The 13,450-nt window shown below is 43.3% G+C and overlaps 1 protein-coding gene across 5 annotated transcripts in view; it reads left to right on the top strand.

Annotated features, from left to right (window-relative positions):
* Positions 1 to 2,155: 2,155 nt before the first annotated feature.
* The window catches only part of LOC143715923 (sialic acid-binding Ig-like lectin 14), a 98,585-nt gene continuing 87,290 nt past the window's right edge, over positions 2,156 to 13,450 (top strand). For 4 of the 5 annotated variants that reach the window (XM_077207827.1, XM_077207825.1, XM_077207823.1 and 1 more), the window contains exons 1-6: positions 2,156 to 2,211; positions 3,061 to 3,111; positions 3,276 to 3,656; positions 3,840 to 4,136; positions 4,218 to 4,317; positions 5,542 to 5,580. In XM_077207827.1, coding sequence (XP_077063942.1) covers positions 3,072 to 3,111; positions 3,276 to 3,656; positions 3,840 to 4,136; positions 4,218 to 4,317; positions 5,542 to 5,580 — 857 coding nt within the window. In that variant the 5' untranslated portion in view covers positions 2,156 to 2,211; positions 3,061 to 3,071. Of the gene's footprint in view, positions 2,212 to 3,051; positions 3,112 to 3,275; positions 3,657 to 3,839; positions 4,137 to 4,217; positions 4,318 to 5,541; positions 5,581 to 13,450 lie in introns of those variants that run through there. The other variant, XM_077207824.1, reaches the window with a different exon arrangement.

The raw sequence follows: 13,450 nt of genomic DNA, 5'->3' as shown, positions 1-13,450 counted from the left end.
TTCTCGGACTTGGTGTCTCAGTTGGACGGCGCCCCCTTGGAGATCCCACTCAGGGTGGACCTCATGTCCCAGGCCGGGGGCACGATATTTCACCCTCGGCCGGAGTTATGGAAACTGTGGGCCTGGCCTCTGAGGGGGCCAGGCTCAGGGAAACCGGTCTTTCGACCGATGTTGTAGAAACCATTCTTCAATCCAGAGCTCCTTCCACGAGAAGGCTGTATGCGCTAAAATGGAAACTTTTCACCACGTGGTGTGTTGAACGTCAGTTAGATCCTGTTAACTGCCCTGTTGGTTCAGGTCTTGATTTTCTGCAAGACCGTTTCTCGGCCAGGTTATCTCCTTCCACCCTAAAGGTTTACGTGGCGGCTATATCTGCCTACCACACCCCTCTGGGGGGTACTTCTATCGCGAGAAACCCTTTAATTACTCGCTTTCTCCGTGGTACATTGCGGTTGAGACCTGCACTGCACTCTAGAGCACCGGCTTGGGACTTGGCCATTGTACTCGAGGGTCTGGCTTTAGCTCCCTTCGAGCCCATCGAGGAGGTTTCAGAAAAATTCCTCACTCTAAAGACTTTATTTCTCCTTGCTATCTCATCTATCAAGAGAATTGGTGATTTAAATGCTCTGTCGGTTGCTCCTTCATGTCTGGAATTTGCACCTGGTATGGTGAAGGCATTTCTCTACCCCAGGCCGGGTTATATTCCTAAGGTCCCACTGAATGTTGGGGGCCCAATAGTGCTGCAGGCCTTTTTTCCTCCACCCTTTAATACCCCTGACCAGGAACAGCTTAACCTGTTATGTCCAGTCCGGGCTTTAGATGCCTATGTTCACAGAGCTGCCCTGTGGCGTAAATCTGAGCAACTATTTGTTTCTTTTGGGTCACTCAAGAGAGGATGCCCTGCATCTAAGCAAGTTATGAGTAAATGTTTAGTCGAGGCTATTTCATTGGTTTATGAAGCGCCTGGACAGCCTTCACCTATGGCTGTGCGGGCCCATTCTACTCGGAGTATGGCGGCCTCTATGGCCTTAATTCTGGGAGTTTCCCTTCTTGACGTGTGTAATGCGGCAGGATGGTCCTCTCCACATACATTTGTCAGGTTTTATGACCTTGACCTGTCCACTCCTGGGGCGAGGTTGCTTGCTTCTTAGTGTGCGCAGGACTTCACACAGAACGGGCATTTGTCACTATGGCGTAGTGGGTATGGGGTTCCCACCGCGTCTCAAACGCAGCTCGAGTTCCCTTGAAAGGGAACGTCTCAGGTTACGTATGTAACCCTCGTTCCCTGATAGGGAACGAGACGCTGCGTTTGCCTGCCATACTTCCTGCTTGCCCTGATCGACTTGCTTCAGGTTTTTTAGAAGCTATCGCGGTCTGATTTCAGGGTTGCTTTATAGTTTCCTGGTCTATGACGTCACCTATGTCGTAGCGGGCTTCCATTGGACTGATTTTACACGTGCATCACGACGTAATCACGCAGAGTGTTCCCACCGCGTCTCAAACGCAGCGTCTCGTTCCCTATCAGGGAACCAGGGTTACATACATAACCTGAGACGTTTTCACTGAATAATTAAGTAAACATAATTTCTTAATTTATCTTTGTAAAGAAACCTCATTGCTGAACTGTCTACTTTCTGCTGTCTCAGATGACAACATCTTTTCCTGTAAATTGTCTTTTTCATCTATTATCTAAGAAGTGGTGACATGTTTGCTAAATAAAAAATATATATTTTCACAAATCTTTTTCTCTCCACTTCAAGGTTTTTAACATCACAGGACAATTTTGTGAAGAAGTAGCCTAATGTTTCATTGTATAAGAAACAAAAAAAGGTTTTGAATGTCAGAGAAGATTCAGTGTTGACTGGTTCTATAGATGCCAAATAAAAATGATGATGGGAGGTCTAGTTAAGCAGCTGGAGAAAATCTGCTTAGTTGGTGAACCCACTTGAAGATGCAAGTTGCTGTTGGTTTTTGATTAAGTGATAAACAATTATTCTCTTCTTCTCTCTTCTTTGTTCTGATGCTCAGAATCCTCAAGGGATGCATGAGAAAATGAGAAATGAAATAAAGGTCTTAATAAATTCTCAGAAATTTGTGGGTAACAATATACTTCCTGTTGTTATTTTAGGCAGTTTATATCTCTGCTTTGCATTAGAATTCAGTCAGTCTTTCAGTCAGTAAAGGCACACCAGTCACACACTGACAAATAAGGTAGGCTCCCTTTCTTGTTATAAATATTATCATCGAGATAAATCATCATGATTAGAAGCATGGTGATAATATTTCGATCTAAAAACAAATGTCTGTGTATGTGAAATTTTATGTAATGAATGAGAAAATTCCAAATATACATAAAAAGAGTTATTGCCTTCTATTACTTCATATATTTAATATGTTATTCTGTCAATATCATGTAGTATACGGATAAAGTTAATTTCCATTATTATTTATATCATATTTGACTGATCATTGCAAGATGTTTTATTCATATTAGATGCATATTTAGCACAATAATATTTTTTATTTCATTTTTATTTTGCAGATGTAAAGGTAATTTTGCTTTTGTTATCTTATAGTATAGAGAACTAAAACAGGTCGTATGAACCTCAATTACAAAAAAAACAAAAAAATAATACATTGCTTCACCTCCTTAAGCGAGACCCATTTCTTTCAGTTTGTCCACTGTTGCTTGTGAACTAGTAAGCACCAGGCAAATGTTATGATTAATGATGTTAGACTTGTGCATGGTTCTCTTATGCTTGACTCTCTGAATTTCATTTTCCCTTTGCATTTGCTTCAAGTAATCATTGATTCAATTTGTTTTTCCTTTATCAACAAATATTATTGTCCAACAACCTTGTCTTCGGATTCTACTTGCATACATATGATCAATAAATTATACATTTTTGTTTCCATTTTTTATCTCCTGAGAACTCTCAGGTTGATATATATATATGAACACTATAACTGAAGCCTATCCAGTGCCCTAGATAAAGATTGTTGTATGCACAAAGTAATCAGTAACATTTTTTGATCAATTGCTATGTTTTTCCTCTTCAGTCGAGTCCAGCATGGGTGTACAGGCTCGAGTTCTTCTCTGCTGGCTTCAGGGTAGGATTAAAAAAAAAAAAAAAAACATTATAGAACATCATATACATACATTATAGAAATATATATTTTTGCGAGATTATAAAAAAAGATTTCTATTAATAATTTAATTAATTAAAAAAAAAGTTTATCAACTTTCAATAATTTTATTAATTATTATTTTGCAGTTCTTTGTGCAGTCGTGTTTGGTGATGTTTGGAAGGTGGAAATAGAGCCTAAAATGGATGCTCTGGTCTCATCTTGTGTCGTGTTGCCCTGTACATTCAAATACCCTGCTCAACAACAGCCCTCCAGTCGTATTAAAGGCATGTGGCACATGAAGAACAACAGGGAGCATTTCATCTATCACAATGATCCTACAAGGGTTCTGGAAAATTTTAAGAGTCGTACTAAACTGATTGGTTCACTGGGTGAATTCAACTGCTCATTGGAGATTGATGATGTCAAAAACCATGACAACGGCCCGTATTGTTTCAGGGTGGAATTAGAGACATCTCAAAAAGACAAGTTCTCCTTTGTGGATAACTGTGTGGCAATTAAAATGATTGGTAAGTGTGCTTTTAAGCTGTCAACTTGTAATTACAACAGCTATAGGATACAAAATATTAAAACATAAAAAATGGAAAGATTCCAAATTAAGTTTTTGTGACTAAATATTTAGTAAATAAGCTCATTTTTACTTTTATTCATTGTGTGGAATATGTGTTCTGTCATTCAAAATATATGTACAGAGAAAGCATCAAAACCAGAGTTGCAGGCTGACATATCTGTGGAAGAGGGTCAAGCTGCCGTCTTCAAATGCTCTGTCCGGCACACCTGTCCGTCCCATCAGCCCACTTTCAGCTGGAGCCACTCTGGAAAAATCATCACGAGCTACAAGCAAATTGATCATGGAAAATGGGAAGTAGAGTCTTTCCTTACCTTCATCCCAACAAAAGAGGATGATCACTCCTCTGTCACATGCACAGTCAAGTACCACGGGAAGGTTGAGGGTGAAATGGAAGCCACTATCCCTATCTTTGTGAAAGGTATAACAATAAGACTATACTGCGTATATATTGTTATAAGTGATCATTTTTAGTAAATAAGTGATTTTGTTTTTTTACCAGAACAAGCAACTCTCAGCCACATTCTCATACCAACCCTCTCTGGTCTTGGAGCTGCTCTTTTGGTTGGATTACTGTGTTTCTTCGTTGTCAAGAGATACAAGTGAGCCTGGGTCTAATTTTAGCATAAGATCATTGACTAATAATAAGAAATGCATTCCTAAAAACATTTGACCTTTGTGCAAATTACTTAATTTGATGCACACACACACACACACACGCACACGCACACGCACACGCGCACACGCACACGCACACGCACACGCACACGCACACGCACACGCACACACACGCACACACACACACACACACACACACACACACACACACACACACACACACACACACACACACACACACACACACACACACACACACACACACACACACACACATGTAGTGTCTCCATGTTTTTATGGGGACTTTCCATAGACATAATGATTTTTATACTGTACCATCTGTATATTCTATTCCCTTACACTAACCCTACCCCTAAACCTACCCATCACAGAAAACTTTCTGCATTTTTACATTTTCCAAAAACATCACTTAGCATGATTTATAAGCTGTTTTCCTCATGGGGACCAAAACATTTCCCCACACGAACAAGGATTTCAGATATTGCCATCCTTATGGGGACATTTTGTCCCCAAAATGTAGGGTTTACCAGGCCACACACACACACACACACACACACACACACACACACACACACACACACACACACACACACACACACACACACACACACACACACACACACACACACACACACACACACACACACACACACACACACACACACACAGGAAACTGCACACCAAACAAATTCAAAGTTCAACATTGAAAAGTAGGAATTTACTGAAGATCTTCATAAGTGACAAAAGAAGCGTCTAACGTCTAATGTTTTTAAGATATAAGTACTGAATATATTCCAAGACGAACTGAAAATATTGTTTTTTGCTTTGCTTTTTGTTCACTTCACTTTTTTGTTGGTGCTCTTTAGTATTCTGTTGTCACTTTCTGTGAGTCTTCAGTAAAATACTAATATTGAATTTGTTTGGTGTTTTTTCTCATTCCATGTTTTGTAAACTGAATCTATTCAGTTATGACAGTATTACTCAACTCCAGTCCTCGGGACCCACATGCCAGAATGATTTGGATGTCTCCCTAGATGTTTAACACACTAAGAAGCTGATGAGTTGACTCATATGTTTTAATTTGGTAGTTGGGTCTCGAAGACTTTGGAGAGTTGAGAAACACTGCATTAAGACATTCTGGTATCTTTCAGTAATATTTTGTTTTAAATCACTAAAACCTTTCCCAGGAAGCGCATTGCAGAGCTCCAATCCAGAAACGACAATGGGTGAGTATTAACAGCAATTTTACCTCGGAACATTATAGTGCCTCAGTCTGATTTTAAATTGTGTGGCATTACGTTTGTGAACTTTGAGTTATATAGTAGTGTACTCATAGAAGCTTAAAAATCAAACATTTAGCATGTACTATATATATATATATATATATATTTAGATATATATATATATATATATATATATATATATATATATATATTTATATATATATATCTAAAACAGACATACCAGACATTGTTGGTAAATCTCAACACTGCTGACCGGGAAACCCATAAATTAGATGGTAGATTAGATGGTATGAGAGAATGCAAAATAAGCAATCAGTTCTCATAATCAAAGTGTTGGATGCCGGAATGGGTAGAAATAAAGATTTGAGCGACTCTGACACGGGACAAATTATTATAGCAGGGTGACTGTTTCAGAGTATCTCTGAAAAGGTAAGACTTATGGGTAGCTCCCGGTCAGCAGTGTTGAGAATTTACCAACGATTTCCGAGGAGGGACACACCAAAAAAAGGTATCGATATCCATGTGTGAGGGCAACAAAGAGGAATGTGTCACAACCCACAGTGCCTCAGATTCTGCTACATACTGTATGAGATTATGTAGCCGTAGACCAAACAAAGTGCCTATGATGACCCCACCGTCAAAAGGGTCTACAATGGACACATTAGCATCAGAACTGGACCTTGGAGCAGTTAGAGTGCCACACTGCACACATTGTTCAGGAGTGGTTTGAGGAACAGGATGAAGAGTTCAAGGTGTTGCCCTGGCCTCCAAATTCCCCATATCTCAATTCAATTGAGCATCTGTGGGATGTGCTGGACCAACAAGTTTGGCTCCACCTCACAACATCTTGGTGCTGGATTCCACATAACACCTTCAGGGGATTTGTAGGTCCATGCCTCGGCGGGTCAGCGCTGTGTCAACAGCACGCTTAGGTCCAACAGCATATTAGGCAGGTGGTCATAATGGTAAATATATATATATATATATATATATATATATATATATATATATATATATATATATATATATATATACACACAAAAAGCTGAACGAAACAGCGCTACTCATTAAAATCGTGCCTCACAGACCATTTATCTGCTTGGCTCAAACGGCGGCACAGCTTACTTGAGAAGATGCATTTACTCGCTGATTGGTCTCGTTCACACAACCACTAAACAGTGCAGTGAGATCGAATGTCTCGGTTTAAATCAGATGAAACAGAGCTGACATTCTCAAAACCACTGACAAACACAAGAAACTTTGTGCCATGAACAGTCCAGTCAGAAGACTTTTTTAATTTACAAATCACCATCTTTTACCATGGATTTACTGTAACACTAACTGGTCAGCCCACATTGTACACCCAGTGGCCCACAGGGAAAGCTCTCGGTCCTCCAGAAGGCCAGTTCGAACCTGAACTGCACCATGGTATCATGGCAGAAATGTGGTATATTAATTTTTAATTTTATTATATTATTACTGTTGACATGCATTAAAGGAGTAATGGAATATAATTACAGTATTTTTGTTTTGTTATTAAGCTATAGCATTTGTGCATTTGTATTTATATAAAAAAAATATTTAGGCTACTTTTTTTTCATAACAAATACAATAGAAACTAGGGGTGCACCGATATCAGTACAGCTATCGGGCCAATATTGTGCTTGATCACTCGTACTCATTAAAATACTCTGATACCAACAACCGATACCATGCAGCTTGTACAGTACAGTGTTTGTGACAAAGAAACACAGACAACAGAGCAAAAAGAGAGCATAATAGATATATCAGAGAAGTATATATTAAGTAAATATATTGAATTAATAGAATGTTAAACATATCAACTATGTATGCCTATAGCTAGTGTGCGCAAGAAGATGATAAGTGAAAAACAAAAATTGAGCTTTTGCAGCAGCGACAGTTGTACAAGCTTGTCCTTTTTCACAGACATCCCTGGAAAGTTTGTAGTTCTGTCGAATATGTCAGTAGCAAATAAAGTAAAACAAAGCACAAATTATTGTTAACTGACGGGGGAGAGAGACCTTTGATTTTTAACAACTTTAATTACAAAAATGTAACAGGCAGTACTCAAAAAAATTTAGCCATCTTAGCCATCCAAAAAAATAAATAAATAAATAAAAGGAAAAAGTAGGCTACATCATAACACGCACACACCCATAAAAAACTTTTGCATTCGTTAATTTTACGAAGTCTAGGTGTGTTGCAGGTACAATACAGGATGAGGATGAGGAATTAACAATAGACTTAATTCAAAGAAAGATTACCATAACCAGACTTAATTCTTGCGTTAACGACAACCAACAGTGAGAACTGATAACCCAGCCAGATAAATTCACAGTCAAACTAGGATAATTAACAACACACAGCTGGAGAGAATGACTAATCATATCAGTAACCATTGTGAAAAACTCAGGTGTGGAACCAGAACAAAGGAGACTGAATACTTAATAGAAACAAACTAAAAGTCCATGAAAATGAAACTTAGACAAAAATAACAGATTATGTGTGACAGTTAACAACACCCTATATAATTACATACATTTGTAAAATTGCCATTGCAGTCAACATCACAAATACAATTATTTTTACCACACTTAAATTTGAATTCCTCAATGTTCTCATTCAGTTGATAATATTCAAATTCTATTCTTACCTTCTTAAGACGTCATCAAACCCTCATAAATCAGTACCACATCTGTTTGTCCCATACAACTTAATTTGGTTTTATGAGACAGACAAACTAACTTTGCCTGTCTGAAAATGAAATTAAGTATGATAAATCTCTCTTATTATCCCTCTTACTTCATATATTTAGGTCCATAAATTAAAAAAAAATCAGGCGTTAAAACCTAACCTCTGGCACCACCCAGTAAGAAGGTCAAAAAGAGGCATCAATCAATTGAGAAACAAATGGAAAAACTGTTTAAAAAACGATCCTCGGTTACTAACGTAACCTCGGTTCTCTCTAGAGAGGGAACGAGTATTGCGTAAGTTTAGCTTACACTACGGAAAAAAGATTCATCTTCTCGAGATATTGAAGCCAAAAAATTATCCTTAATTTTGTATTCATTGTCAACGCAGTGCAGCAGCTAGCAGACCTAGAGCAGGCCATCTCACGTGCTCATTGGCTGCCCTGCGGGCAACTGCTGTAGCCTACCAGTGAGCCCGGCGTGACGTCACGCCCAATGAAGGGCGCCCGCGCCTTCATAACGTCACAGCCCGCCAGAATGGGCGTGGCTTAGCGTATAAACATAGGGGCTGTAGGCTGACTTCCCTGGTTTTTCGTCGACTGAAGCAAAGTCGCTCGTGGCGCGAGCACGTCCGGTTACGCAATACTCGTTCCCTCTCTAGAGAGAACCGTGGTTACGTTAGTAACCGAGTATCGTTCTCTTACGAGAGGTTCTCTCATATTGCGTAAGTTTAGCTTACGCTACGGGAACACTTTGTCAACGCCGTGCGTGCCAAGCATCCACCATGAGACCCCGAACTTTCAGGGGAACCCCATAAGTGGAAAAATAAGGTGACCAGCCACGCGTACATAAGCACACATAGGGAATACAGAGCGGCGCGCCGGTCTGTATAGGCACATGGCACATACCCTACTAGTGCAGCTCAGCCAGGAGAGCTGAGTCACGTGAGAGTGATCTGAGCAGGATGATCTGGGCAGAATACACCTCTCCTTCACACTGACAACAGTTTAGCCTGCAAGGCAGGAACTTCTAGGTTATAAAACCTGACAAAGGTAGACGGGGAGCTCCAGCCCGCCGCTACACATATGTCATGGATAGAAATCCCGCTGGACCATGCCCACGACGACGCCACGCCTCTCGTGGAATGAGCCCTGATGCCCAGAGGGCATTGCAGACTTTTTGATGCGTAAGCAGCCGCTATAGCGTCCACAATCCATCTGGACAGGCTCTGTTTCGAGAAGGCGAGACCCTTGGTGCGCCCACCAAACGAAACAAAAAAGCTGTTCTGAACACCTGAAGGAGGCGGAGCGCTTAATGTAAAATATCAGCGCCTTGACAGGGCAGAGGAGATTCACATCACTTTCGCTGTCAGATGCTGTCAGATGCTGGCAGAGCCGACAGCGAAATAACTTGCGCTCTGAATGGAGTGCCTATCACTTTAGGAACATAGCCATGTCTAGGTCTGAGGATGACTTTAGAGTCATTCGGCCTGAACTCAAGACACGACGCGCTAACAGACAGCGCGTGCAAATCCCCCACACGTTTTACTGACGACAGTGCAGTCAGAAAGACGGTTTTCAGTTATAGATATTTCAACCCCACGGAGTCTAGTGGTTCAAATGGAAAGGCTTTCAGGGCGTCGGCGGGTTCATCCTTCTAGCTCCTCTAAGGAAGCGGATGACCAACTCATGACTTCCCAGTGACTGGCCATGCGTCGATTCTGCGAACTCTGCCACGGCCGCCACGTATACTTTGAGCGTTGATGGGGACCTCCCCTTATCCAACAGCTCTTGTAGGAAGGTGAGCAGATGCGCCACCCCGCATGTCCGTGGGTCCAGACCTCTGTCGGTGCACCATCCGGAGAACACCGACCATTTAGACGAGTAGAGCCTTCTCGTGGAAGGAGCTCTAGACTGCGTGATCGTGTTCATCAGTCCTTCTGGCAGGGCAACGAGAATGGGGGTGGGGATGGGGATGCCAGCGTGCAGCGAGCCTGAGAGAGGAGATCTGCCCTCACCGGAATCGGCCACGGAGCTGTATGTGACAGCCGTGCTAGTTCCGGGAACCAATCTGATTCTCCCAACGCAGGGCTATGAGGAGCACCGAGTGGCGCGTTTCCCTGATTCTCTTGATCACCTGTGGTAACAGGGAGACAGGAGGGAAAGCATATAGCGGGAGGCTGGGCCAACCTGGGCCAGCGCGTCCCCGTCCTTCGAGAAGAAAGTCAGGCATTGAGCGATGTCTTTTGACGCAAATAGGTCGACTTCCGCTCTGCCGAATAGGCGCCACAGCTTCTGGACCGTTTGGGGGTGCAGGGACGATTCCCCTGGGGGAACATTTGTCTGGGCCGTCGTTCAAAAGAGCGCAGGTGCATCTGCGCAGGTACCTCAGCGAGCGCAGGTGCATCTGAGACCAAATAAGGAGGCGTTCCGTCAGATTGCAGAGATTTCTGGATCTGACACCACCCTGACGGTTTACATAGGATACCACAGACATGTTGTCCGAACGGACAAGAACGTGTTGGTCCTGTTTGAACGGGAGGAAGCGCTTCAGCGCGTTCTCGACCGCTATCATCTCCAGACAGTTTATGTGAAAACACTTCTCTTGGTCTGACCACTGGCCGAAGACCGGTCTGCCCTCAAACAGCGCGGCCCAACCCGAGTTGGACGCGTCTGTCGAAATGACTTTCCGATAAGAGATGGTTCCCATCATCACTCCCTGCTGGTACCAGTCGGCTACTAACCAGGGCTGCAGAGCCGCTATGCAGGTCTGAGTCACTCTGATTATCTGGCCGACCAGCATTGGAGCGGGCGCATGCGCAGTAGGCCCAGCTGAAGCACCGCTGCAGCTGATGCCATACAGCCCAACATCCTTTGAAATGTTTTCAAAGGGAGAAAGCTGCCCTTCTGGAAAGATGCGGCTAGGTGGCGAACACGGCGCGCGCGCTGTGTCGATAAACGAGCTGTCATGGTCACCGAGTCCAATTCTATTCCTAAAAAGGAAATTGACTGGCTGGGCAGTAATGAGCTCTTGGTCCAGTTGAGACCCAAGCTTTCCAGGTGGCTGAGAAGCACTGTTCTGTGAGACAGCAGTTCTGTCTCTGACTGTGCCAATATCAGCCAATCGTTCAGATAGTTCATTATTTGCAGCCCATGACTTCTCAGGGGGGCGAGCGCCGCGTCCATGCACTTCGTTAATGTACGGGGTGCTAGGGACAGGCCGAACAGCAGGATGGTGCATTGATATACCTGACCGTCGAAGGCGAATCTCAACAATTGCCTGTGACGAGGTATTATCTGAATCTGAAAATAGGCATCCTTCAGATCTAGAGAAATAAACCAGTCCCTCGGGCGAACGTGCGCGAGGATTTTCCTGGTCACACGCATTTTGAACGGCCTTTTCGCAAGCACTTTGTTCAAATGTCTCAGATCTAGGATAGCTCTGACGGCTCCGTCCTTCTGGGGTACGAGAAAAATATCGGCTGTAAAAGCCTGACTCTCTCAGAGAAGGCGTTACCTTTTCTATCGCCCCTTTGCACAGCAGCTTTGCTATTTCTGCGTGAAGTAGGTGTGCTACTTCCGCATTCACTATCGTCGCGGTCCGGGCTTGAACGCGCGGGGGACGGCGAATGAATTGAAGTGTATAGCCCTGCTTTATTGTGCTCAGCACCCATTCTGAAATCCCTGGGATAGTTTCCCATGCAGCTATGTGAGCCGCTAGGGGGCGAATGGCCTCTGGGTTCAGATCGCCGCCATTTGCGGGCTTGTGAAACTGAACCGGAGCCGAAAGCGCGGCGCGCGCACTCTCGGTTCTGGCCAATGGCTGCTCGCTGAAAAGCCGAAACCGGCTGATTTATGTGAGATGTCATAATCATAAGGGATGGGGAACATTCTTTTGTCACTTTTGACGGGCGGAAAAGCTTCCTGTAAGCGTGAGCGCGTGTGCGCGGGCATGAGACTTACAAGTGTATTTGATGCCTCGATCATAATGGATGGGGAGCGTTTTATTAATGCCCTGCGTTTTGTGATAACGCTTAAACGCGCGGGCGGAGCCCGGGGGGAGGTTAGTGTTAGTAAGCGTGAATGCACTCTGGCGGGCATGAGACTTACATTCATAACCTGCTTTCTTTTGTGAAACTGACCCGGAGCCGAAAGCGCGGCGTGCGCAGGGTCGACAGCGGAATCGCTTCACAGAGCTCGCAGCCCCGGAAGTGTGAGGCGTCTTAAAAAAGACACTCGCTGCTCTTTTAGAATAGGTTTTAGCAAGATAAAGGATACGTCGCCGGATAGCGTAGCTCGCAGGGATGGCTGAAGGTGGCGAAGACGGCCGGCTTCCTCAGCGCTGTCCTAAGCTGGCTGTTCACTGTTCGATGGCGGCGGTGGCTTCTCTCAGATCCAGCGATGCGAAGAGCTCGCTTAAGAGACGAAAAATCAGGGAAGTCAGCCTACAAGCCCCTATGTTTATACGCTAAGCCACACCCATTCTGGCAGGCTCACTGGTAGGCTGCAGCAGTTGCCCGCAGGGCAGCCAATGAGCACGCGAGATGGCCTGCTCTAGGTCTGCTAGCTGCTGCACTGTGTTGACAATGAATACAAAATTAAGGATAATTTTTTGGCTTCAATATCTCGAGAAGATGAATCTTTCCCGTAGCGTAAGCTAAACTTACGCAATACAAGAGAACCTCTCGTAAGAGAACTGCTGTTCACAGAAATGACATCCCATCCCTAATAGTGGATCAAAATGTGCTCTGAATCTGTTTGAAGCTTTGATGCCTTGTACAACTCAGCATTGGAGGTCTCCAGACCTTTTTTCAATAGGAGGTTTGTACAAGGTTTACAAACTATCTTTTGGGGAAGAGTCTGGTCCAAAAAATTCTGTCCATTTAGACTCCTTTACAATTTCAAACACATGAAGATGAACCTTTATACACAATGCATAAAATTATGTTTTCCCAACGTCTCTGAAATTCCCCAGTTAAAACACCCAGAGTGAATGCCCAGAAAGCCACGTGAGGCAGCGCTTGAACACTGCATTGAATTCTCTTTCACACTTGAAATTATGAATTCACACAAAGTTATCTAAAAACGAGTTGGCGAGTATCCTAGTAAACATAGCTGGTAATGTCTTACGTGAACATACGT

Source organism: Siphateles boraxobius, unplaced genomic scaffold, assembly GCF_051911475.1.
Source record: "Siphateles boraxobius isolate OS27281-9 unplaced genomic scaffold, OSU_SipBor_1 6, whole genome shotgun sequence".
Lineage (NCBI taxonomy): Eukaryota > Metazoa > Chordata > Actinopteri > Cypriniformes > Leuciscidae > Siphateles > Siphateles boraxobius.
Note: the sequence above shows the minus strand (reverse complement) of the source record. Positions and strands in the feature narration are given on the sequence as shown.